At 38.7% G+C, this 27707-nt stretch overlaps 1 protein-coding gene and 1 long non-coding RNA gene across 6 annotated transcripts in view; one reads left to right on the top strand and one right to left on the bottom strand.

Moving 5' to 3' along the window:
- The window catches only part of ARHGAP5 (Rho GTPase activating protein 5), a 48136-nt gene extending 44073 nt beyond the window's left edge, over nt 1-4063 (top strand). For all 4 annotated transcript variants that reach the window (XM_083840107.1, XM_083840108.1, XM_083840105.1 and 1 more), the window contains one exon: nt 274-4063. In XM_083840107.1, coding sequence (XP_083696233.1) covers nt 274-604 — 331 coding nt within the window. In that variant the 3' untranslated portion in view covers nt 605-4063. The remainder of the gene's footprint in view (nt 1-273) is intronic.
- On the bottom strand, nt 1783-27707 carry LOC310901081. Of its 2 annotated transcripts, XR_014585582.1 has the most exons (3): nt 26220-27707; nt 25385-25828; nt 1783-12634 (listed from the first exon to the last, which is right to left on the bottom strand). It is a non-coding gene; the product is annotated as an uncharacterized lncRNA (long non-coding RNA). The 2 variants fall into 2 exon arrangements; XR_014585583.1 differs by lacking the exon at nt 26220-27707 and having other exon boundaries at nt 25385-26029.

Below are 27707 nucleotides of genomic sequence, written 5' to 3'. Positions count from 1 at the left end.
TGTGTGTTTTCTTAACATACGATCTAATGTGATCCCCTTTTCTTTAAATATCATAAATGTTGGTCAGTATCTGGCTGTACAGCAGTAAGAAGCGGGTTCTGACATTCTTCTCCTAGACAATCTACTTGACTTCCTAACACATGTGAGCCTGTGGCTGGTTGAGGAATTTGTAGTTTATTATTGTCACTTCAAAATGTTGGTGTGTGTTTAAATACTTCTGGCTGATTGCATACCATTTTTAATTCATTTCTGTGCATGTCATTCTCATTTCAGGGTTAGTCAGCAATATAAAACCAACTTTATGACTGCCGATAACCTGTCGATTTGTTTCTGGCCTACTTTGATGAGACCCGATTTTGAAAACAGAGAGTTTCTTTCTACCACCAAAATCCACCAGTCGGTTATAGAGACTTTCATCCAACAGTGTCAGTTTTTCTTTTACAACGGAGAGATTGTAGAAACACCGAACCCAGTGGCGTGTCAGCCACCGCCTTCCAACACAGTGCAGATGGTGGAGCCAATGGTACCTCTTCAGTTGCCGCCACCGCTGCAGCCTCAGCTGATACAGCCCCAACTACCAGCAGACCCTCTTGGTATCATATAAATAGGAGATGATTGCAGGCAGCCTGGCACTGGACAGTAAAGAAAAGCTATAGACGTGCATGTTTCAGGATACAGTAATGTACTTCATATTTATGAAAAATAATTCTCATCCAGCTGATTGGACATCTTTTTGTTCTATCCCGTACTGTGTTCCTCATTTGTACACACTGCAGATAAAAACTATGTGGTAAGCATGACTGGAGAGGTTTAATTTTTAAAAGCAAAAATAGCTATAAAGTACAAAGCTGCTGCTGCATGATACTTTATTGCAATCACTATATCATTCCTGTGACAATTTGTCACAATATATTGTGAATAAAATTTTTTCTATAGAAATTTAATGATTAAAAAATTACATTTATGAAACATTCAATGCTTACAGCCTGCTTTGTGGCTGTTTTTGTTATTTAACATGCTATTTTTGGCAATTTTATTCACATTCAAGCATTCTGTGTAAACAAATAAAGCCCAGCTATAGTTTATTTTGTAATCTCCTGGCTACTTATGTGACGGAAGGCTTAGGATGGTTTATGGAAGAATGCAAAATGCACTGTTGAGAATTTTACAATTCCTCACCTTCCATCTTTACTTGTAAGTAAACCTGTGGACAGTTTGTTAAGGGTGGGTGAACTTGCTTATTATTTCTTACAGCACAATACCAAGGACATGCTTGTTGTAAAAGTGAATTTCAAATACTGTACAAAAGTTTTAATGTTGCCTACTTATTTCTTTATGTTCCATTCCTGAACTAAACATTTTGTAAAACTCAATTCTGTAAACAACTGCATGTTTGAAAGATCATTGATGGTCTTGTAAACTTAATCTAATATATTTTAGATATTTTAATTTTTCCCACTTGGGAATACATGTAGTGTTTAGAAAATAGTTCATGACATTTTCATATAAGGTTATATAACTTTTCATACATAAACATGAACTTTGTTGTAGTAAAATTCTCTAAACCAAACAATGTTTTAATCTAGGACTTCAATTAATCTATTCTTTAAATCTATTTTTATGTGACCCTTTAAAGATATAAAAAATGCATTGCTAATACATGGCAATAAATACTTTGGGTACTGACGATTAACTTCTTTGGAGTGTGTATATATATAAAATCACGAACTTGTATTCATTTTTTTTTCCTGTGGTATGTTGTACTAAAAATTCGAATGACTGATTTTTGTTTTTGCACCATTTTTTTAATGATCTCTTTTTTTCATTTATTTTCCTTTTACATTGGTACCAATTTTGCTGTAAAAGAATGCTGCTTAATTTAAATAGATCTTTTGGTTAAATATTTTGTTAGTGGTAAAAAAAATAGAAGGTTACAAATTGTAGCAAAGGAGAGACCATGGATGATCACTATTTGTGATACTTCATAGCAGCTTTTTTTCTTTCATGCTCAAAATACACCTTTTTAGGTTTGCAAAGACGACAGTTTTGGCTCATTCAGCTGCTAGAATGTTCTGTGTAGTTTTTTTAAAAAAGCTTTATGGTGGTCACTGTTGTAATCTTCACTTATAACAAGATTTAAGATCGTCTTGTATGTATTATAGTAAATAGATGATTTTGAGACTTAAGGCTCTTAAGAGTTTGATTTGCTTCATTTTCATAAAATAAAAATTGCCTTTCCCTCCCACTTATGTCCTAGGTATTGTACTTCTAATTATGACTTGGAATATCATTCTAGATTACTATGATACCATAACTCGGCTGCTGTTTTAAGTTACATGTATATTATAAATTATCTTGATATTGTGTTATATTCTTGCAATTATCTTTTCTAAGAAAACATAAAAAAAAAGAAAAGTCAACCCTATTCCTATTGCAAAGCACACAGGAATTAATAGTACAATAAAGTCTGTCCTGTAAATTGTAGTATTCTTAACTTGTTCTACTTTACATCTGTTGTCTATATAGCTTTTATTTATAGTTGTCAGTCTAACATTGGCACGTTTAGCAGAGCAAATGAAACTACAAGAGTTTTATAAACTATTTCTAGGTTGCTAAAGAATTTATTTTTCTACTATATATGGTATAGACAAAGCATCACCTGTACAGGAAACAAGGCTATTTCTAATAGAAGTAAGCTTAAAAATAAATGCCAGTCATATCCATATTTAAAAGTTCTATACATAAAGTATCTTCAGTCTTTGTAATGTGAATTACATTTTAAACTTTCTATCAAGTCCAAGGTGTTTGCCATAATATTTATCTAATCTTTGATTACTAATTTTTAGAGTAATTGACATTCCATTTCATGAGCTTTCACACTGCACTCACCATCAGTAACGTTCTTCTTGTGTGTGATGTTATGGCTAAATCACGTATTTCGTGATTTGCTAAAAAACTAACACATTTGGCCAAACATGAGAGTGTTATTGCATTTACCAGATAAAACATTTGAAGAAAAATAATAAGAAAGCACAGCATGTGACTCCTGGCTGTCACATGGCAGAGTTCCTGCATAGGATTTGCATTACGCAAGTGTTGTATGCAGGAATGTGGATGTGTGTGTGTATGCACTTGGAGATGCGTGTGTTATGTACACAGGCACAGGTGCACAGACTTGCACGCACATACACCCACAGAGTAAAGCTTCTAAAGGATACTGGGAAATTAGACCATTGTTATTAAAGTATATAATAGAGCTTTCTCTATTATTTTTGTTAGTGCTATAAAATGAGGAAGCATGTCATTATATACAAACTCCTCGTACGTTGGGTCATGTAGTCCCTTCTAGTTTTAATGGAAATACAAATAGTAATAACTATATTTTTTAAATGTGAGCATTTTTACAGTAATACCTATCTTGATAAAAATACAAATGTATCTTATTTTCAGTTGAGCATCTCAGTGACACTTTATGGAGTACTTTGTTTTTTTTTAATGTAATTTTGGTATAGGCATTCTGCAGTGTGTTGTTTTTCAATGTTTTACCGATTTTAAAGACCCACACTTGAGTTACAAAAGCGCCATTTTAAGAAATGGTTAACAGATTGTTTTAAAATTCCTTACCCTTCATGATCTTGTGGAATTTTAACATATATAGTGTAAATAGATCGCAGATGTCAACTGATGTGAAAAGAAACTTCTTTTGTTGTACGTTTTCTCCATTATTTGAATACTGGTTGCTAGAAAGTTATAGGTATGTTTATTTTTAGTTGCTGGCGTTTAGCTTCTAATATTTATGATAAATACAGAAAACTTATCAATTAGAGATGAAAAAATTTGGCCTTAGCTTCCATGCTTATTTCATTTTTTTCAGTAATTGTGATGCTGTTTGTCAACTGAAAAAATTACATATATATAAAATTTTTAAAGGTAAAATTTTGTTCTTTGTTTATAATGTAATCATTTGTTGCTACATCAACAGAATACTGCAGTGGATTAAATATCAGTGAAGCTTATTCTGTATAAAAGATGCAATGAATAAAATACTAAGATGCTTACTGTGTATAATGTTCAGTTTAGTTGCCTACTAAATTTTTGAAGGCAAAAGCACCCTGTTCTCTCACATACACAGAGAAATTTAGCCGTAAATCTTGCTAAACTGAGTGCATCGAATGCCTAAGGAATTTCTGGGGGGGGGGGGAGGGGGAGGTGGGGGGGGGAAGGCAGGAGTCTCTCTTTTTGGATCTCTTATACTTCTTTTAAACTGCAGAAATGTATAAGCATTTTGCACACAATGTGAACTGAATGGTGTACCCCGTTCTGTGTGTGATGTACCCCTCCGTCAGGGTGGAGACACGCAGACCTCCGACGTGACCGGACGGAGGGCGTTCTGTTTTTCTCTTCAGCGCATGGTAAATTCTGTGTAAATTGTTACATTTTGCACTTGATTGAGCTGCTCAGCAAGAAAGGCTGTGATTATGGAAATCAGTTTTTCCAATTTCTACCATGCTAGAGGAATGGTTAAAAAACAAAAAGTCTCTTTTTGAAATTATTTCGTTCCTATAGACTTTCCTATAGAATTTCTAAGCCTGCAGGAAAAACTGCATCTTGAGGTCAGCTTTAACTTCTCAGCATTTCATATCGTTGGTTGTAATTCTCCTCCTGACTGTATGGGATAAATCCAACTTGATAAAAAATAAATAAATAAGCTTGATAGTTGTACTGCTTTTAGTTCTTGTGCATGCAATACCTGTGCTTAGTTTGTTTCTTTGAAGTGTCTTTTGAGTAGTATGAGTAACACAAAATTAACTGCAAAACTTCCTGCCAGCCTTCAAATCTGAACACTGTTCAGGTTTTATTGTAAATCTTAGTACTCTCAGATGCTGGAACATTTTAATCTCTAATAGGATTCATCTTACCTGTAACTCAGTGTGAGGCTCTCAGTTAGACTGCTCTATCGAAAGACATCATCTCAGCTGAATCTGCAGCATAACGCCGTGTTGGGGCTGCACAACAGACCCCAATCTTCTGATGAGCAGCTGTCCTAGAGAACCAACATGTGAAATAAGTCTTCATTTGTGCTGTTTTTTTTTTTCCTTCAAGCGATGTGTAGGGTTTCCATGGAATCGGAAGGGATGAATTTGATCTGTCGTCTTGGCTAGTGAAAGTAACCACTTCCTTTTTTTTATTGACAGTTCTTTCCCAAGGATGTGGATGGTGCATGTTGGAGCTCTTTACCCACACGTTTCTTTCCTACCTGTTAGATGCACTCTGTGTGCGGGGCCTGGTGCTTTTGTTGCTGAATTGAACGTTACTGGTGCCTAGCCAACGTGCTGGTGTTCTTACAGGTTTAACATACCTGAGCACATCAATAACAACTTGTTCCTTTTTCTCATTTGTGATTTAGAAAATAGAGAATTAAATACTATCGCTGAATGCCTACAGTGCAGTGACTTTTGTTTTTTTTTTCAGTCTCCAAGTATGATGATAATGAAAGGCTGTTGTTGAAAAGCCGTTGCTCCTTACAAGCTGTTGAATTAAGAGAAGAGGGGAAGGGAGTCTCGTGGTGGTATTTCCAGCCAAGACTGCGTGGTATTTTTAGGTAGTCTCTGTATTTGATCTCTAGGAAACTGCACATAGATATTTGAGATGCAAAACCATGCAAATCTTGTCATGTTAACGCCTGCCCTGGCTCTCTCTGTGTGCTTTACCTGTCATTAGCGGTGACTTGTCACAGGCACGGAGCAAGTGAGGTGGTTGAGGAGCATTCCTGGGACAGCCTTGTCACTGCTTCAGGGGCGCACAGACCTGCTCGAGGAGTACCTCTGCCTGCTCATGCGAGCAACCGCTTTGAATAGTGTGGCTGCAGCTTATATTTTTCCCTGTATTATAGTATCACAATCTGTCTTTTTCTGCTTCACAAACAAAGAGCTGAAGGGACAGCAAACGGGCTGTCCTGCAGTTCTCTCAGCCGTGCTGCTGATGAGAATTGTCAGGGGCTCCTAAATTGCTCTTGCAGGGTTTTGCTTAATTACACTTAGAAAATGTATGGAATGATGAGTTTTCAGTTGAAGTTGGTGGGTAAATTGACACTGAGTGCAGAGAGTTGGTGAAGCATCTGCGGAACAGAACAAGTTGCCATGGAATTACAGATGGTGCGACCTGACTCCGCAGTGACCACACTTACCTGGTCCTGCTGACCCTGTGAGAGTGCTGGGAATGCAGAAGGGATCAAGAAATGTACTTAAAAAAAAAAAAAAAAAAAGTCTTGAATAACTGCTGCTTAAAATACTTCCTATACCAGAATACTTATAAACAGAAAAAAACTCTGAAGCACAAAATGTCTGTGATTCATTACTGAAACTTTTATGTGTACACACATGTTTTTTTTTAATTTAGTAAAGAAGTAGATGTTGATAACAGTGGTTCAGGTGGCCAGTCTGCTGCAGATAATTGCTTACAATTCAGATATTAAGTTTTGAGAATGGAATATAAACAGGTGTATCTAATTTTGTTATCCTCTCTGTGAGTTGTCTAGCTCTAACTGGTCTAATTTTGCTGTCCTGTATGGTCACATAAGTAAGCCTGATCTTAATGTCCTTTATTTAACTGTGTTAGAGATGAAAAGTTTCTTTATCATTTCACAGGTGACTTTCGTAATGGCTTCTTCTCTCTCTTTTTAATTAAAGTCAAAATGTACGGTTTATAACACAATAATAACATTTGTCTCCTGTAAAACACTCTGGCTCCACGTAAGGTTTATAAAAGCCTGGGAATATCCCCGTATCCCCTTTGGTCTGCACGTGTTTGTGTGCACTCCTCTGTGATTTTGGCTCTGCAGGACCCAGGGCAACGTGACCCTTGTCCACATGTGGAGATGAACATCACCGTGGGGTGGACATCGCTGTCATCCTTTCCCAGTCCTAACCTGTATTTAGTGAAAGAGTGCCGGAAAGAGTATTTAGGAGCCAGTTTAAAAAGGATGCAGGATAAATATTTTGAATTCTTAGCGTGTCAGCGATGCTTGCCTGCACTAGGTTCCATTTCTGTGCTACAGGTTTGCTTTTAGGGCGCTTTCATGCTTTCAAGCGGTAGTGTAAAGGGAGGGGGAGACGAGAACGGTCTGTTCCTCTCTGACATCCTCTCTAATCTCACCTCAGGGGTCAGTGTTGCTCTTGCAGAGCTCAGGGCACAGGTTCCCTATGTCTGATGGGGAGTTTCGGCCCCCCCGAAGAGGGTCTTGGATTAGCATGTGGCTGTCAACCAAAATCAGTACAAGTAAAATGGGGATATACATAACAACTTCAACTCAGTCGTTGGTATCCCTGTTCCTGGAGCATGCTGCCCTGAGAGTCACCTTTTGTTGCTGTTTTCTGACATAAAGTAGTTTTGATTGGCATTGCCACCATGGTCTGCAGTTCTAAGCCATCTTTCCATCCCTTCAGAGCTGGCCAGATTTATGTAGCAGGATACAAGGCTTCCCTGGCTGGAGGTGCTTATAGAGAAGTAGACGTCAAACTGTTTTCCTTAGGCTTGTACTTGGTGCTGTCAAGTATTATTTTGCTTTCTGTTATCTTTTCCAAGAGGGCAGCTCATAAGAAAAATGAGGGCTGTTCTGGTATCTGCCAGGGGTGTGTTTCTGTAGCATGATAGTGACGCTGTGCAGCAAATACCCAGGTCACCAAACGAGGACATGAAAGTAGCACATGGAGACATGAATCCTGCTGGAATCATTTGGAAGACTGTCCGTGGCAGAGTAAGTGATTTGTGGAATAAATTATCCTCTCAACCATGGCTGTTCTTCCTCTTGGAAGGAGACTAATGCTTTTTTTCTCTAGGAGGCAGGTGAACTGGTGTGCACGTAATGTGATTGTCAAAGCTGAGCGCTGACCCAGCGAGGAAATGAGCAAGCAGTTTGACACGAGAGACACCCTGAAAGGCTCTGCAGGCATCGATGCCCACGTCCTACTATTCAAAGTAAGGGGAGGAACTAGTTGCTTCTGGTTTTCTCTGAGGCCATGTGCTTCTCATAAGCAGAGGGGCAAGGTCTCACAGCCCCCTTTGGATTTTGACCACTACCACACTTCCAGTACTCCACTTCAATTACTGGCTGCCATAAAGGTGGTTTTGAGCTACTGCTCTGTAAATAGGTTGAGTTTGATTTCCTGAGATGTTTTTTTTCTTTCTATTTACTTATTCCCCACCCCAGGGACCAGGAGAGCTGCTCAGCTAGAGTTTCCTCGATATGAATGAAGAGATCATGCTGCAGGGCGTTCTCATTTGGGAGTACTTGCCTTTAGATCTCACCTCTCCTCCTTTGCACTACAAGAATGTAGGTTTGTTAAGTTCTGGGCTTGCTGTGAAACCTATTCTTTTCCTCCCTAAACCTTCTGAGGAGGAGTGGTCTGAGGTGCATGTGTGCAGGCAGTTTTTTTATCTTTGTGCGTTAATTTACGGGACAGGTGCCCAGAGCCCTAGGATGGCTAATCTGGAGAAATTTAAGGAAAAAAAATGCTTACAACTTCTAGGAGCCTGTTCTCCCCACCCTCCCCTTCTGATGTACTAATTAAGGAAGCTTTTAGCTATTCTTGCGTTGAACAATAGTAAAAAGTATGTTCTGAACTTGTTAGGGGGTGGGGTGGGGTAAATGTCTATACTGAATTGTTCTGAAAGGGGAGGGTGGTAGGGGAAAAAAAATAAAATAAAATAAAACAGTAACAAAACCCAAGCAATTGCTCTCTTCCAGGTAAATGTTGCCCATATGGCTACCTGCTGGAGTAAATTTTCAACTAAAATTGGAGGAAATAATTTTAATGGGTATTTTTTCCCTTCCAGTGTTTTCAGTGGCTTCTAACTGTATCTTTACATTACGAGGACATGTTCCAACCATTTCTAGCACTGCAGTGGTCTTCACCACCACCATCTCACGCTTGATGAGGAGGCCAAGCAGATGCTGAAGACAGTTTGCACCTCGCTTTCCATGGAAGAACTGAGAGCTGTAATATAAACACCTGCTTAAGGAAACTTCTGGTTTCATGTTGGATAAGTGACTTTCCTACCATGACAAAGATTCTCAGAAATACACCGGTTTTAGCCAAAACTGCAATCTAGACAGTTTAATTAAAAACAAAATGGAGAAAAAAAAACACAAACCAACAACCCACACCCTAATATGCATTTTTATTGTTGGATTGGAAACAACATTTTACTTGTTCCTTGGATGAAAGCAAGTAATTGCAATTCAGTATTCAAAGAATATTTTAGAATTAGCTAAGTAGTCCTCTGGAAATATCAGTGAGGCATCCACGTCGAAGAGAACCTTTTATTGATAGTTCTCCTAATGGCATCACAGTTTCCTGACTAACAAACAGATTCTTTCTTATGGTTTTGCTTAAGTATATTATACATGACGACATATTGAGGCTATTTTTAAACTACTGCAATTGTTTTCAGTAGTTTCAAACGCTCTTGTGCAGAGATATCTAATTATAGGAGACCCTGGATTATTCTTTATTCTGGTGGTGAATAAAAGGGATTTAGATGTCTTATTAAGGACATATTAAAGTAGACAGCTGACGTTGTTCCTTATTAAGGAACAACTGGGGTGACCTTTTTTTGCCAGACCTGGCGGAGGTTTCTCTTCAGCTGCGACTGGCGCTGCTGCACCTACAGTGCCCAGAGTACTGCGTACAGAGCAGGGCCTGGTCTGTGAGTAGCTCTCCGCAGAGAGGTGCAGTAGGCAGAGCACGTAAGTCATGTCTTCTGTTTGTTCTTACCAAAAACCTGACTACTAGAATGACCTTCATAGCCTGTGCTTTATAGTCTTATCTCATAATCTGGCAGAGTATAAATGCCACATTTTCTATCCTGTTTCTCAGAAATACGTAGCTGACCTGCGTTGATGCGTTTGCTATATTCTCATTTCTGACGTATGCCCAGCTCCCTTTAAAAGAGAAGTTCTCTACACAGGCACAAGTCGTACTAACTCAACGTAACGGCTGTGTTAGCTCAAACTAGCAGGTATTTTGGTGAGAGTTTATCTGATAAAAGTTAGACCGAGTCCTATGTTACTGTTCAGATGCTTCTCTCCTTCACCTTGAAAGTCAAACCAAAGCTCCCCTTAGATGAAAATGTTGTACAGCCCGCTTTGGTCAAGGTTCAATTGGCAAGGAAGGAATTATCATTTTTGTTTGCTTGTGAAGTCCCCACAGGCAGCTTCTTCTTGATGAGCGGAAATCTTACATATGTGCATGTATGCACAGCTATGAAATGGCTTTCTGACACTATGTAGTTTCCTCTACTTATTAATTTATAATTTCTGTGTCCCCAGATGTCTCATATTCCACTATATATAGCACAACATACTGAGTTTTCCACGCTGTGTTGGAAACCAAAACTCAAATGTTCTGTAAGTACATGAATTTTTAGTCTAGGTCTGCTTTCTGAAGAACCCCCATGTTTTATTCATGTATTTGGTATTTAGGAAGCAGGGGACAAATTTGAGGTGAGTGATTTTACTTCTGAAAAATGTGGGAGTTTCTGAATCAGGAATCAGCCCTATTCTGTATCAGTGGCAGGCATGGAAGAATGAGGATCAAGTACATGCATGAGATCCTCAGGTGAACGTGTGCACTGAGCAGAAAAGAAGTTCCATTTCCTTTTGCCTCTGAAAAACAGTTGTTTTATAAATAGGTATAAAAACGCACAGGCGTGAATAGATTGGTGTTTTCAAATCTAGGGATCTGATCTCATCTTTTCCTTTGTTAAAAGAACTGGAAATTATATTCTTAGCAAGCTTACTACTAAAAATCCTTCAGCCCTTCCTACTTCCCCAGATGATAAGGGTAGCCAAGAGCAAGGAGTAACCCTGCCTGACTCCTGTCACCCACTGGTCTGCTGTATGCCAGCTTGCCCATGTCTCATAGCCAACCTCACAAGGTCTGGGAACAAGAAGCTTTTCATGCTACTTGGCATCTGACATCATCCTTTTGGTGGTGCTTCTGGGGGCCACACCAGGACAATACAACAACATCAACAGCAAAAGCTTGCCAATAGACGTACAATAGCTCAGATTGTACTTTTTTTTTTTTTGGTAAAGTATATCTATTGTATACCCATTTTGTGAAATTATATTGGGCAGTGCTGCAATAACTTTTCCAGTAGCACTGTAACAACTTTTTGTGCCACTATCTAAATATTTTCCTCATGTTTTCCAGAAAGAACAACCATACAGTAGAAACTGCATTTAGAATTGAGAATTATTATAATAATTCTACCTTCACTCATTACTTATTTCTTTGTGGTGATCCCTTGGAAGTGCTTTCGCTTTTCTCCTTATGCGACAACCTACTTTCTTTCTATGTTTTCCTTTGGTCGGTGGTAGACCTTCATGGCCATGTAGTGCTTGTTTTCTGCTAACACGTTTCTGGAAGTTGTGCAGACTACGAAGACTGGTTTACAAATGTGTAGTCTTTATAAAAATAATAATAACAATTGTATAACATTGAAAATAATAATAAAAAGTCATAAAATAGGGAGCCTTATATGGAATTGGGTAAGAATGAGAATTAATGCAGGTGTCTTAAAAGAGGAAAGTTTAGTTTTTAAGTAAAGATCCATTTAAAGATGCAAAATCAAACTACTTCAGAGGAGAATGGATGCAAGTATCACCATAAGGGTTCTAGCTCAATATATGTAAGTGGGTATATTTCACTTGTGTCTATAATTTCTTTATTTAAATTGTACTGGTTTAATCAATGCAAATTCTCATTGGGTTTTAAGAGTCACATGGGTATTGAGATATAGCAACTCACAATCCACAAGAGGTACTATAGATACACAAGTCACCTTATATGAATGTAGACCTTGAACACTCTTGTTTCTCTGCTGGAAATTTCTCTATACTTTTCTTCAAAACCTGTGAGGTAGATTCCACAGCTTTGTCCATGTCTTATTTCAGTGGTTCAGTATCCTTATGGGGAAAAAGAAGATTTTCCTGGTAGCCAAACTAAATCTTCTTTACTGCAAGATAAACTCATTTCTTCTAGTTCTATTGCAGGTGGACACAGTGAATATTTATCACTGTCAGCTTTATGGTGACCTTTAGATGCTGAAAGACTGCTGCATCCTATTTCTTTCTCACAGCTTTCCACAGTTGTCTTTTTTTGTTTGTCAAAGTAACATGTTCCTGTAAGCTTTTTTTTTACAGGTTATGTTTATAAGCCTTGTAGCTTTTTTGTGGCTTGTCTTTTACAGCGCTATAACTTAATGTTGACGGTCCAAACTGGGCAGTCCTGACCACTGTTACTAGCACAGAGTACAGCAGTACAATATCTCTCACGTCCTGTAGATAATGTGTAAGGCTGACTAGCCTTGAAGCTTATATTCTATAAACCCTCTTTTTTAATACTTTATTTTATTTTTTACCAGTGTACACTTTATAAATGATATCTTTCAAAGAAGGGGATTGATTTTACCTGAAGCTCTGGAGAGCCGGGTTCTCCTCTTGCACTGCTCCGTGCACGTTGCCGCACAAGGCACTGGCACCGTGGGGCCCGTTTGGTTCTGGGCGCCTTCCCAGTACGTGCCTGAGCGCCTGGGAGATCACGCTGGTGTGGGACTTCTGCGATTCCACCTTTCAAAGAAGCCAAGAGACAGGAGTTTTTATTATTTGTCACTCCTGAGATACCAGCTATTAAATCATGCTGCAATTCTGTGATCCAGCACTGTCATTGAGAAGGATGATAGAGAAAACACAAAAGAGACAGTCAGCCTTGGATAAAAGCAAAGGCAGCCTTTCAAAATGGTTACTGAATTAAGTGGTCGTAAATAGATGTGGCTCTTCTTAAAGCACAGATATTTAATTCAGATGTGCTGGTTTCCATCATGGTTGTCTTGCTTTAAAAATATTAAAATTGCTTTACTCAGTGAAAATTCTAGAATTAATGTTTTTTCTTTAGAGGATGCTTCTCTCATTCATAAGAAAAATAGTTAGGTGATGTAAGTTAGATGTCTTCACTTCTGTATTACTTCGGTGTATTCACAATGTTAAAATGCTTCCTGTTTCTCAGCATACCTAATTCACATTTTATAACTCCTCATTTCTATCGCTTTTAGAATAAGGATTTTCTTGCAGCATTTTTAGCTTTGTCTGCAAAGAGATATGTGCTGTTGTATAAACAATGCAAATATTTTTGGCACTGAATCCCATAATAAAGATCTCATTTAGTACATGCTAATTGAAGATTTAATGCCATGTTTCCGTAAGGTTTGTTGACTATTAAATTTATGGCTCCCTTCATCAGTTCCAGGGCTAGATAAAAGCAACAACAACAAGGAAAAAAAAAAGAAAAAAAAAAAGCACTTTAATTTCTAAAAGAAACACCCTGGTCTGAAAAATCTGTGATTTGGCTTTTTAAATGCACAGCTGTGCTCCTTCCATTTTTTCACTTTCTTTATGTTCACAGGAAGCTAAATCCATGTCACTGCAGCCTAGCATGTGCCTTCTCGTCGCAGTTCTTAGGATGTGGCCATTCATCAGGGTGTGCTGGTCTGGGGCTGCGGTACCAGTGTCCCTCCCATCAGCCTTTACTGACGACACTGCATGACAAAATCAGGAAGCAGCAGTTTCTTAAATGACAAAGCAATCCACTTACAGTACATCTGTAGAAGGTAATAACTTGATAGGAATGCTTTAAGAAAAATATCCTATTAGGAACCGTATTTCTGTAATGTTCTTGATACTTTATAGATAGAGCTATGCATACGTGCTATACCATGCATTGTGTCATTCTAGAAATGCCATATGTGTGAATGTAAGAGTTTAATTAACAAAAGGTTGGGATAATCATAGGACCCGTTATTTGTGAAGCCACTGCTGAAAGCAATAGTACACGCGTAACATAATGTGTATATATATATATATTTATAGATTAGATTTGGTTTTCCCCAACTTGCAGGTGTGTGTATTGTTGAGGTACTAGCACAAGATGAATTTGTTCTCTTTCCACCTGAGTTATGTCATCAGTATTCAGCTGAGATGCTGTTCAGGTATGGCTGGGAACCAAGAAGCACCAAGAAGCACGTGTTAGCATGCTCCCAGTGAAGACGGGGTAAGGTGCCGTGTGGCACTGGATTTGCACATCGTAACTTTCATCACTGAAATCAATAACTCCAGCTTCTAAAAGATATTTTTTTGTTGTTGTTTTCCTTTGGATTCCCCACAAATTCCTTAGTATGTTCAAGTATTCATCCCCTTTACTGTCTCACCACCAAGAAGCTGCCACCTTTAAACTCTGATAAGCTTCTGGATGACTCACAGTCAGTGTTGTTTGCTCTTCCCTATACATGTGCAAAATAAGCTGGGAAGTTCTTGGAGAACTTTCTGAGACTGTTCTGTTTGTAAATTCTCCTCACTGATATAAATCTTTTGCACAGCATCCACTACCAACAGCTTCGGTTCTCGGTCTGAAGTGTACATTGCAGTGATCCGCACATTTTCTCTTCAGTATCTGAACACCTGCCTCCTTTCTCTCTCTCCCTTTGGTTCTGGTTTTGGGAAGGGAACAAGTGTCAAGTGCCCACGCCGCTGTTCTGCCCTCGCGTTCTCCCAGATCTCCCTCAGCCCCATTGCTCCTCTCAATGTTCGCTCGTATTTTATCTCCCCATTTCAGTTTCTTCTCTCACAGATGGATTAGCTTGTATTTTGCCAGGCTGGAAAAAAAATCTCTATTCTGCCAATATTGTAACCTTTCTGTATCTCCTCTCTCAGTTACGGTTCAGGAGATGAATTATCACCTCAGAATTTGACCAACACACTGCTCTGTTCTTGAAATGCTGTTTTCAATTAATCAATATAGCTGTTAAACAAAATGGGGCTAATATGCGTCTCTGGGATGCGACGTTGGGATAAAAGCTTCAGCTTGATGTTCTGTCATTCATTGCTATCCTTTGTTTATGATTGTACAGACGGTTTTCATTTCTGTAACTTGTACAGCTAGACCAGCCCTCAGTTAGAGTCTCTGGGATAATTGTATTGAATGTTTTATTAAAATTTCAATAGGGGATATTTATAGCATTCCCTTCATCTATGATGATCATTTGCACAGAAGAAAGTTACACGTGGCATCATCTCAGATTTGTTATTGATCAACTCTGTCTCCCAGTGCGGCCAATTTCTGTGCAGCCTACAGTACAGAGCCCTGTTGTTTCCCCTTCCACCACCACCAAACCCAATAAAACACTGGATTAGATGGAAATTTATGAATCATTTCAGTGGGGGGCTCATTTTTTTGAGTCTCATATTTCTTTGGTTACATTTCATTTTTAATGAGACTTTTGTTTTCGTGAGGTTCCATTTAGCTACTCTAGACTGTCTAGAATTTAGAGTTAATTCATTCAGTTTTATGGAAGGATGGGTAATAGCCTTGCTCACATTAAAATAATTTTTTTCCATTAACATAAGTAGGCAAACCATAATCTCTTAAAGTAGGCAGCCCTGTTCATAGGGTTCTCAGCATGGTATCATTTCTTACTCTTTTCCTGAAACTATGCACAGGACGTCATCCAGATTTATCCTCTCCCAAGTTTTGCTCTGTTGTGTGTCTTAGATGTGCACGTATGACTCAAGCTGAGAGTTCTTCTAAGCATCATTTTTTTGACTGTAAGGAAAACCAGAGAATTAAGTATTTTCATATCTCTAAATTAGTTCCTCTTCTTTGTCAACTAAAAAAAGATGTCTTTGCTTGAGTCTGTTCACGGTCAGAAAGTAAGCATATGTAGGAGCTGGGACATAAAACAGAACTCATGTATATTCCTGTGTTTGCTGTTATCTCTGGGTGTCCTTACTGTGCCTAGAGTTCCTTGCCTGTGTTGTAAAGAAAGCAGCTTCTCTTCTAGCAGTGGCTGACACGTATTGTGGGAGACTCACTACCGCCACGTTAAATTATTATCTTTATGAAAACAAATGTTAAGCTGCCATTGCTACTCTTTCTTTATTCTGTCAGCAATGCAACCGAGGCAAATGCTTCACTAAACTATCTCTGGCTCTTTTGTACTCTGTGTTGAGTAATGACTCTGTTGTAAACACTGACTATCCCTGTTTAATAGAATACATAAAAATAATAATCTACACCATGAGTTAGCCTTTGGAAAGAGTTGTTTTTCTCTAGAAAAAAAAAAACAAAAACACCAGGTGCTGTGAGACTTACATTTAAGTTCACTGTTGAACCTTAGAGCCCAGCAAATACATAGGAACGGAAATATAAAGACTTAATGCATCAGGCCTGCATGATGGACAGGCCACTCTGTACATTACATCTCTCTTAACTAGTCACGAATTGTATTATGGTGAGAGTAATGGTTGTGTGTGCTAGAGGCTAATCTCTTGAATAGAAAAGCTGTTTGTTTTATTATTCTTAAGGTTCTTACACTGCAGGAACCTGCTGCGATTCAGAAGTGTAAGGAGACAGGCTGATGACAGTAAATATTGTAAAAAGCTGTTTATAAAGAAAATAAACTGATATGTCTGAGCACATTATTTCCATCTAGAAGATTTCCAGTGTTGCCTAAGTGCAATTCACCAGGGATAATTGATATTAATACTGAGTTTTGTTTTTGTTGGTGCAGACATTGTTACTGCGGTTTTGTGTCTACACATACACATATTACTATATGTTGAAAAGATTTGAATGTTTTGACTTCCAACATGTTAAAATATTTAACATTAAAAAAGTACCAAGTCACTGCCACTCTTTCTTACTGTCCCTGCTCTAGAGTGTTATGCACATAAATATTAATTGACGCAAGGATTCAAAGCTCAGTTTTGAACAGAGGGATTAAAGTGGCCCACACCATCGCTGGAGGTAGGACACAAAAGTTCAAAACATCTCAAGATGAGACTGGATCTGGACACAACTCTTCCCTGTCTTAAATGAACGTTGCAGCCAATTAACTGTAGGATGAAAGTGAAAAACCACCGCATTGCCTCTTGGTTATGTTTTACGAGCAATGGTTGTTGGAGACTCCAGATTCCAGGAGCAGGCTCAAGACCAGGTAGATACAATCACTTGGTTTAGTCCGTATTTCTTGTACCGATACTGTGGGTTTTGTAGATGCACCTTTAATTATCATTTTCCCCCCACATAACATACAGGATGTCTGAATCCCAATTAAAGGCTGTGCATTGTACTGGACTAAAAATAGGTGCTCCAAAATCCAGCTGTGGATCTAACCTGATTAACTTCAGGCCTCTGAAAATAAGCTGGAAAGACTTCCATGGGAAAGCTCTCACAGTAACTTCTCCAAGTTTCCTGCCCTGCTCCATCCACATGTCGGAGTTGTTTATGATTCAGGGGCTTATGCTTTAGGCTAAAACATAGCATTTTACGGAGAACTATCACTCATTTCCATGTGCTTTAAAACTGTGTTGTAATACAGCCCTTTGGGAGCTGTTTTGCAAACAGTTTGAAAATCCATGCAGTGGAGATGGAGAGATGTAAGCCTGTCGTGTCCCAAGGTAATATGTTCTGGATGGTTAATCAAATCCTTCTGTTAAAGCAGTGATTGCAGTGACTGATTTCTTTTGTGTCCTTGGAGCACGTTTTGAAAACTGTTGGTCAAAGGACAATCTTTTAAGATTGTTAAAAGATGTTCCTCTCAGAGACGACTGCATGCTTTGATGCAAACCTATTGTCTAACAAGCAGCCCGTTCTGGTCTGTTTGCAGCACTAGGAGAGGTGGAATGCAGGGAAACTTCTTTTTACTGTCTGTTCAGTTGTCGTCTGGAAAAAGCAGTTTGTACATGCTGACATGTCGGTACAACATTGGGGTATGTATTTTATACTTCTTCAAAAGTTATTTTATTGCTTTTGTCTTGGTTCTGTGACATGAAACAGGTACGAAGCAGGAGATAAAGGCAGAGGCTGAGAGACAGCAGTTCTTGGGTAGCTGCTTTTCTCGCTGCATGCTGATACAGCCGTCCTTATTTCTCATTTATATTTGGTACATTGGCTTTACCTTTATTCATACTTTTTTGCTTTGTTCACCTTTATGTGGTTCTCTTTTTTTGGGTAATTACTCTGCTTTATTGTTCTTCTGTGCACAATTCCACTGCAGCTATATTTATGAAAGGGAGTTTAGTCAAACAAACCAGCTTAGCCTGTGCTCCATAGGGACTTATTAAAGTTCTTGTTATTCTTACTATTCATGTTAATGCTTTGAATTTTAATTACATTCACATGCAGATAAATAGTACATGTTCTTTATACTTGTAAAGCAGGTTCTATGAATCCTGTAAAAATCACTTTTGTTTCATCTAGTATTTGTTTTCTAAGATTTTCAAAAGGAGCAAATTCCTTAGCATTTGCTGTGCTAAATTTCCCACTGAAGTACTTGGCGATTTCTATCTGCGCTAGATTTAACTTTTTACAGTGTTTGGTACATAATTTTAAGCTTCTACCATATGCACACACCAGGTCCGTGTTCAGTTGTGTCACTGCATTTGTAGAAGGTGAATGTCGCTACTTGGATCCCTTGTATTTTACACATGCACACACACATCTGCATGAAGAGCTTGAGCAACGATAGAACAAACCAAGCAAATATTGAGGCACTACACTTGACAAAAATAATAACGCAACCATCAAGACATGGTAAGGTTTCACTGAACCACAGAATCAAGCAAAGATGATTTCTAATGGAGTTAACAGAGTGATGTGGGTGTATCAGAGTGAGAAGAATGCTCTTCTCCCCAAATAGCCCCAGGAAATAGGACCATTAGCAGAGACTGGTTGAGAATCTGCTTCATTTTTCGGAATTTTCTGAAAGACGATTTTCCTCTTCTATAAATTACATGGCTATAGACTGCCCCATTAATTTCTGTATGCACAGCTAATTCAAGTTCAGGAACATTTAAATCTCACTTCATAAGACACACAGCAATGAGCTATGTTATGGGCTGCAGTATTTTTTCATTGGAAAAGTATCTGTTTCTTGACACCTATGATAGTGCTAAGAAACCATACAAAAAAAATCTTAATATCAAAAGTGATTTGATTGTTAAATAAATGATTCCATGTGTAAAGTAAGCTACAAAACATTTAGTCCTTGAGTTCTGTTGTTTGAAATGCCTATATAGTTGTAGATTAGGAGGTAGCTTTAAAAGATTTAAAAGGTAAAATCCCATAGAAGAAATTTAAGCAGGAACAGTTTTTCATTTTTGTTTTGGTTTTCCCCTCAGAGAGAACATATCTACCTCTGACAAAGGTTTTGAAAAGTTTAATGATGTTTGTGCTTTGTGCCTTGACTTTGATAGACAAAGCTGTATATATTCTTTCTTCCCCCAACTCAGGCTTATTTCAGATAGTAGCTGGAATGATGTTCAAAGGCAAAAATAAATAACTTAGGTTTTCCTTGGGCTTCAATAGCAAACCAAGTTTTTTTTTTTTAAAGTGAAGAAATTTCAGCTTCTGAAGTATTCTGTGTAATATCTATTTAGTTGTCTAGAATGTTTGCAGAAAAAAGAATTGCTTAAATTCCTAATGATACAAAAACCGTGCCATTCTGAATAATTTGGTCTTCTATGTCTACAACAGCAGGTGAACCAAAGATGATCTTAACTTCTTTGCAGTGATGAAATGAAAACTTTAACTCGAATGTTTTTGTAAAAAAAAGAAAAGAAAGGAAAAAAAGCATGACATTAAAAAAAAGGGAAAAAAAAAGAAAAGAAAGGAAACACCCAGGTCTTGGCTTTCACTGAAGGGTAGTATCTATTTTCTTTGGTTTACAATGGACTGTTGGTGCTCAGATGAACAGTCACTATATCATAACTCTTGTAACAAGGCTAACAGGAGTTCAAGCATTCATCATATTAAAAACTCTAGAGACAGGAAGGCAGCTCATACACTTTAATATGCTCTGGATTGGTGCCCTGATTTGAAATACTCCCATAATGTCTTTTACATATATTTTGGATTGGCTGTGTTCAAAGTAATGGTATGCAAGTTATGTTAGTTAACAATGACTTTGAATATACGCAGTGATTTCCATCCAAAGATCCCAAGGCACTTCAGTGCATAATTTCCTTATAACCTTCCTGAAAATACAGTTTAGATTTTAATCCTATATCAAGACAAATTGTAACCCCTGCTAGAGAGGGTTGCTGGCATTTTGTATTATTTCTTTATTCTCTCGTATGCATTTAGTTTATCTGCTTTGGAGGAGGAGTGCTTTAGAGCCAAGCAGAATTACAGCCGGGATGAATTTTGCTGGGTACTGGCAACCACTGTGTGTGCCATTTAAATTATTTATGTGCTCCTTTGGGAGACTTTCTTCACTCCTGTCAATCATAAAAGAAAAAAAGAAAAAGAAAACAGATAATGAATACCTTGTGATTCTCTCTTCAGCAGGATGGGAGAAAGGGTACACAGAAGTCTTTGGGTATTTCTTGCTTTCTCTTGCTATCTCTGACTTGCTAAGAGTGTTAGTGATTGGTAGCTCAACAATTTTGCATAATGATTAAATTTTCAGCTATTATGTGGTGAGATTCCACATCCTCAGGTTCATTTATGAGGGTTTCCATGTAAATAATTGTGTACAGAAGAGAACAAAAAGACCATCGGTACCAAAGACCGTTGCAGTGGCCCCACGATGCTGGCAGCCGGCCGAGGTGCCGGTGGGAGAGCAGGTGGCTCTCTCTGCTCCGGCTCCTTCCACCTCTGAGCCCGGGTGGAGGGCAGCACAGTGCTGTGCTGCTGACCAGTGCTGGCCCCTTCTGGGGCTGCAGCCATCGCCCAAATGCCCCAGCACCCGCAGCCATTGCGCATCCCCACCGCTGCTGCTGTGGGTGCCCTGGTAAGTCACGGCCTTTGCTCTTAATCCATCCTGGCCTTTTTTCTGCTTTGGAAAGGGGGATGAGGTGGAGGGAAGATGATAAGTCCTGTTATTACAAACCTGAGACAGCATCTTGGCTCTGCTTAATGTGAAAGAGAGCAAGAGCCTTGTAGAGCCAAATGCCTTGTAGCATCTCCCTTTTTACCCAGACTGGCCTTGGTTGTTGCCTGGGTGTATGTTTGCAGGGTTTGTTTTCTTTGCAGTGGCATTATTCATAACTAAAACTCTCTTTTCCTCCAACTCTTGACCCCAACCAGAGCTGGCTGTGACTTAATGCTTTCCCTCTCTGGCAGCTCCTGCGCTTGGCTCCCGGCACAGGGCTGTGGCAGGACTTGGACTCCAGCAGCCCTAGCACTGCTTCCAGCTCTTGTCCTTCGGACTGAGGAGTATCCTCATTCCAGCTTGCTTCTCGTGTAATGTGTTTCATTATTGCTTCCACATTATGATGAAGAAATAATATTCAGACTGGCTTTTTTGCACAGACAGATGGCGAATAACTGAGCCTAATGAGGGGAATAAGTTGGAGCATGGTGGTAGTGTCAAAGGGGGGATTACTGGAAGTCTGTCTTGTACAAGCTGAGAATCCAACAAACATAAATTGTAGCCAAAGTATATTGCTGGGTGGTTTTCCTATTCAATTTGTTTCACATTGCCTGTTCGCCAGCATTTTTGCAACTGTCCTCATTACCGAAAGGTAAATCGGTGCCATTCATATGTAGTTATATGTCCACAGCAAAACAACAACAACAAAACAAAAACAACAAAAAAATTGTGCTTTTGTGATGTGTTTTTTTTTTTCCTAGCTCTCTCCATATGCATGTTTTAGTATTTCCCTTCCCAGATCTCAGATTTTCTCCTTCTTTTTCTCCAAAGCAATAGGACTTGAATCAAATCTTTTATTTTTTGTCATTCATGTTGTGTGCAGAAAATGTTTGGCAAGTGTTGCCGTGCCTGAGGATTGCTCTGACTGACTGGTGAACTGAGAACACTTAATTGCACTTTGCTGCCTCTGTCTGTTCTTGGGAGATTATGGTTGTGCATGCATCCCCAAGCCTGGCAGCTGGCCTAATTTAGGTTTAGGACCTATTGTATCTAGAGGTATTCAGGGCTGGCATTTGGCCAGGCCTGTTTTAATTGCAGCTTCTCTCAGGCTCCTTCCTGGAGTTTTGCTTTTCTCTCTGCCCTACTCTTCAGCTGGGTGGCTGGAGGGGGCGTAGAAGAGCAAGGCGTTCACAAAGGGGCGAATCTGGGAAGGCGTGCACGCAGATCAGCCACCCATGGACTCCCTTCCCTCTGGCCATCCATCTGGGCGAAGCCTTTGGCACTCGGTGCTTCCAGGGTTTTTGGACTGTAGATGGTAATGGGAGTGAGTTCAAGGAGATGATAAGGAAGAGGTAGTTGTCACCTCATGTGTCCTCTGAACTGCGATCCTTGCCCTTCAAAAAGATTTTCCTTTGCAAGATTACAGCTTGAGGTCAGGCCTAGGTTCCCGAGTGGCCTGTTGAAATCCTCTTACTTCAACTTGTCTTTGTCAGAGGATGAGTCTTGATTTAATTATTTGTCAGAGGGTGAATCTGCTATTTTTTAGATTTGCAGTTTGCAAATGCTGCAGAAGCAGATTGAAACTTAGGGAAAGAAATGTGATTGTGTGTTTTAACCTCTTCAGAAATTAGTATTTGGAAGCAAAATAAAATTCATGATTGTGAGTAACTTCTTTACTTTCAAGTTATCCTTCCTATTTCACTTGCCATCTAACTGTAATTTTTCTTCCATTTGCCTTTTATATCAAGAGGGAAGGGAATCCTTCAGGTAACTGAGCTGTGGCCTTGCAGAGAGGCTGGGTACAGGGTGATGCAGGAGCATTTAGTTCAGTAGGAAACGTGACCACCATTGTCCCCTACTTTTACTTCAGCTGGAAAACTTATTTTGATTCCATCCAAATTTGGTGGTACCACTCTTACTTTATTGCTACTGCATCTTCTCTCCCACTTACAACTGAAATGCAAAGTCACAAAGCTTAAATCGTCACAAAAATCATTCAATACAGGGGGATGAATCAGGTGAGTTTCAGAGGAAGCTGGTGAATCCTCTTTCACGCACACACATATATTCAAAGGCAGAAAACTTGGCGAGATATTTTAGAAAGAATTTGCAGTAGGTGAAATGTTCCAATATTTCTCTCTTTCCTGGAAAAGATTTAGGAAATGATCTCAAAACAATCCATCCTGCATCCTATTGCTGCTTTATTTGCAAGACTGGTGGCACATCTGGGACAAGGCTGGAAAGAGGTTTGTTTCCAGAAGGGAGCACTATTAGAGGAACTGCTCATTTTTCACCCCTTTTTTATTCCTTCTTATCTGAACTGTTCTGCAGCATAACACAGGTGCTCCCAAGCACCTCTTCCTGATGTAAGCATTGAGTAGTATTGCCAGCAAAAGAAAGTGCTCTCAGAGAAAAATCTTTGGTTGACGGGTAATGTTAGTGGATAGAAGCAGGGGAACAATTTCTACCTATAATAAAAATTGCAATCAGGTCTCCTGCCAGAGATGAGAATACAATTGACTTATCCATTGAAGTCAATAAGATTTTTGCAGAAAAATTGCTTAGGAAGAATAATGTTGGGAGAACGTGGTTCACAGCGTCTGCCGTGATGCTACTGGAAAATTTGGTAGGATGACTAGTTAATATGGGTGACTGACTTTCCTGATGACAAATCTGATTTGTGGTGATCAAATTCAGCTGCTTCTTATATTGCCATTGAAGGATTTTAAAAACTTAAACATTGAAAAACACAAAACCAGAGCCAATGAAACTTAACGATCACCTCTGATTTGGCCAGAAAAAAATGCTGTGATCAATCCATAAAAGCAGCTTTCTTCTTGAAAGCTCCCATACCTTGCATAATCTGCCAGCCTTTTGTAACCGGTCCCTGCTCTCCAGAAAACACAAGCTGTAAGGCTGTCTCACCCTCCCCTGAATTTTTATTCTCAACATCATCCATACAGTGTCTGTTCATCCCATCAGAATACAGATAAGATTTCTGCATTTCTGAACAGGATGTTGCAGCTGAGCTTCCTAAGTCAGTTAGAAATGCTAATCAGCAAAGTCTCCTCGCTTCGTGTTGTACGAGTTACCGTTATCCTGCACAAGTTTTCACAAAGGCCCCTGATGTTTACGTGAATGGGACACATGATAATTCACAGAGATAGAAAAAGAACTCAAATGTTCCTACTGCTGTCCTTGTCTCTTGGATTTGCAAGACTTATTTCTTATTTCTCATTAATTTCTTCTTTCTCTTCTGTTTCCACAATATGGAGCTTGGCACTTTTTTGCCTTCATGTTTTGCTTGGTTCTTCTTTTTGCTCCCTTCTAGGTGTGGCAGTTTAATTTCACCTCTCCCTTGTTGAACATGCAACATTTTGTAAATTCTTGTTCATTCAGGGCTCTCTCAACACCCCCCTTTCATTCACTTCTTTTTTTCTGGTAGACATATATTTCGCACATGAAATCTCTGCCTCAGCCACAATATTTTCTATCCCTTTTTCTACCTTTCTATTTTTAAAGCCTTTAAATTTATTACATTGAATTAATGAATCTTTGAATTAATTTGTTCTGAACCAGACAGCGCTATTTAAGAGTCTTACCAACATTGATCTGCAACAGTAAAAAATGAAAAAACAAAAATACCAAACTGTATTTCTGAGAAATCTGATGTCTCAGATTTTCAGGAGGTAAATCAAGAGTTTCTTTACTGCAAGAGGGTAGTTAGTCATTCCATTGTCTGTTTTCTGGTTTTACAAAAGCTTTTTAAGGTGGAAATCTCTGAACTAATCAATGGAACAATCCTGCACTATGCAGGAAATGTCGTCTTGACCTTCTAGACCCCTGGAAGTGGTTATTCTGAAACATGAGGATTAATATTTCCTGCATTCTTGTAGCTGTGTTTTACAACTTGTTATATCACAAGATTGCAACAGACGTCTGAAAGATTGGTATTATTTATCTCATGACTGTGAGTACAGATAATACTTTTTAGCAGTAACAACTGAAAAAAAGAGCAAAATTGACAGAAAGTTACTGCTTGCCTCTGTTAAACAAAGAGCATTCTCTTCTTTTCTGTACGTGTATGATTTCATTATATCCTTGCATGACTCTTTCTCTAATTTTCTCTTCATATTAAAGTACCATCCTCTTTGGTTTTTTGCTCCTCTTTTTTTTCCCTGTTTTTTAAAGAGATGCCAGAACAGAATTCTCTGCCTTTTCAATGTGAACTAGAATATCAGTTTAAAATTATTACAAATTTTGAAATATACATGAGCTCTTAAAGTACTCATTAATTCTAGCTAGCCAAAGCTAGCATTTATTTAGACAGATCAGTTAGGATAGAGAAAAGACAGAATGAAATGGTGTGTCATAAGGGAAAGGATAACTTTTTTTTTTTAATAGGATAAGTTGTTTAATGTTCAGTATTGTACCAATTATTCATTGTCCTTACCTGTTTGTCAGCAGTCTTGGACTATGCCTGTACAATCCTTGTCAATAAACAAAGAAAGGCATTTTCCTTTGCATGAGTAGACGTCGTCTTCCCCCACCCAGAGGTGCAGCTGGGGGGAATTAGAAAGTCATCACTGGCCGTGTGATGGAAGTCATCTGAGAATCAGCTCCATTTTGGGTGCCAGGCAGACATCCTTCATTCCTACTGCCAAATATCCAGAGAGATCATTCTAGCAAATAGGATGTAACCAGCCCTCATTTATTTGTCTGCTTTCCTACACCCAGTGTGTAATGTGATATTGATGCCAGAACTCTCCAAAATCCAAACATTGTATTACTCACTTCAGACAAAGAAAGGAAGTACTCTTCAGTCAGAACTCCACTTTCCAAGGTTCATTAAAGCAGACTGTCCGTAGCACACAGAAGATAAATAGTCCACAGCTGCCTGAAAGAGAAAATGAGGAAGAGATGAGCAAATACCTCTCTCTTCTTCTCTGTAAAGAAAAACAAAACAAAACAAAGAAACAGTTATCTTAACCAAAGGAAAGGGTATCTGCTTCAGCTAGCAATGACTGTTAATAAATGAGACGTTGTTTAAATAACTAACAGGTCTTTATAAAAAAAAAACAACATGCCTGATGGGAAGTTAAGCCTTATTATGAATACATACATAAAATGGGAGAATGTGGCAGAGGGGCTGAATAACAATTTGGATTCAGGACCAAAGGCAGAAACAGAGCAGGCCAGAAAAGGAAATCCCATCCCATGAAAACTCTCATTGGGAGGAGCTTTCCAGACAAACCTCAGTTTGAAGCTCTCTGGAAATGAATATTTACCTCCAGATTACTTGCTGGCAAGGTTCCTGTAAATTTTGCTCTCTGAGCTATACTGACAAGATATTGGAGACTGACAGCCTGGCCTTTGTTTTCCCCAGGCCTCCCTTTCCTTCCCAGCCTAGCAATAGTTGCTGTTTATGTAGCTGGGTCTGGTATGGCTGGGTCTGGTATGCTTAATCCCATAAGAGATTTTTTTTCCTTGATGCATATACAGCATATGGGAACCATGCCCATCTTTGATGTAGAAAAATTCCTAGTGTCACCTTTATTTATGTCCATAAAGTTCCTTGTCCAATAGGTTTAACTACATTCCATGTGTGCCCTGTAGCAATGGCAATTTTCAAACACTAGAAGTTCTTGAATTTTACTTATATTCAATGTTTTGAATAAACTCATGCTTGTTCAACTCAAAATCATTTTATTCGGCCAGTCTCTTTTCTTTTCCCTTACTGAAAAAGAGTGACGATTTGGTTATAGTGTCTGTAAAAACAACTGTGTCATCCAGTGATAAACAAGTCTTTAGTGGTGTTAGTACAATTTGTTTTAAAATCTTTGTCAATGATGAGGCAAATCCTGGCAATTATGTTTTGAAGGAGTTTCAGTGCTGTCTGTTCACCTCTGGACCTATACCGCAGCCTCGCTTTCTTCTTTCTTTTACATCTAGCATGTCATTAATGAAGAAGGCTGTCAAACACTTTATCTTTTCCTGTTTGCCTGGACAGCATTTCAGTAACTGTGTTCCATTCAGGATTATTTCTTCACTGTGTGCCTGCCTTACAGAGGACATCCTCTTTTGTGATTCTCAATAATAGATCAGTTTCTTTTAATTTGCTTTTCAGGATCTTTCAAATTAATATAAGGACGTTTTGTTTTTTTATTGCCCACACTTATTTCTTTAGTCCAGTTAAGCATAGCCCTTTCACTGAACATACCGTCTGTCTGAGTACATCACTCTTCAGAATTAGATATTCCCTCCCCAGGTAAATTTATTCTCATCCGCTGTGCCAATCTCAAGGCCAAAAGGCTGTTTCTTCAGATTCTTATGTAGCATTGACTATTGTTCATAAAAACATGTTTTTTTGCCTTGTTTTTCTTAGGGATTAAGAAAAAATAATCCTGGATGCAGTCATCTGTGTTATTTGTCCATTCAGTTTCCTTGTCAGAAACTCTAAAATTTTTACAAAATTAAATTTTTTCCATCAGGAAATTTTGATGAAAAAAGTTTACTTGTCACTTCTTCCCTCGCTGTACCCAATTCTGCTCTAAAATCTGTCCACATGCACTAGGGTCTACCTATTAAAGTCTAATTATCAGCAATCAGAGTAGGATTTGTTTTCAAGCAAGTGTTATGTGATTCATCTTTCTTAGACCAACTTATAGCACTTTCTTCATAACCCTTGATTGGTCTTTGCCTGTTAATATTAATTGGATCCTTAAACATCCTGTACCATCAAGGATTATCATGCTTCATTAGTATTGTTGTTTGAA

Source organism: Anser anser, assembly GCF_964211835.1.
Source record: "Anser anser genome assembly, chromosome: 5".
NCBI lineage: Eukaryota > Metazoa > Chordata > Aves > Anseriformes > Anatidae > Anser > Anser anser.
Note: the sequence above shows the minus strand (reverse complement) of the source record. Positions and strands in the feature narration are given on the sequence as shown.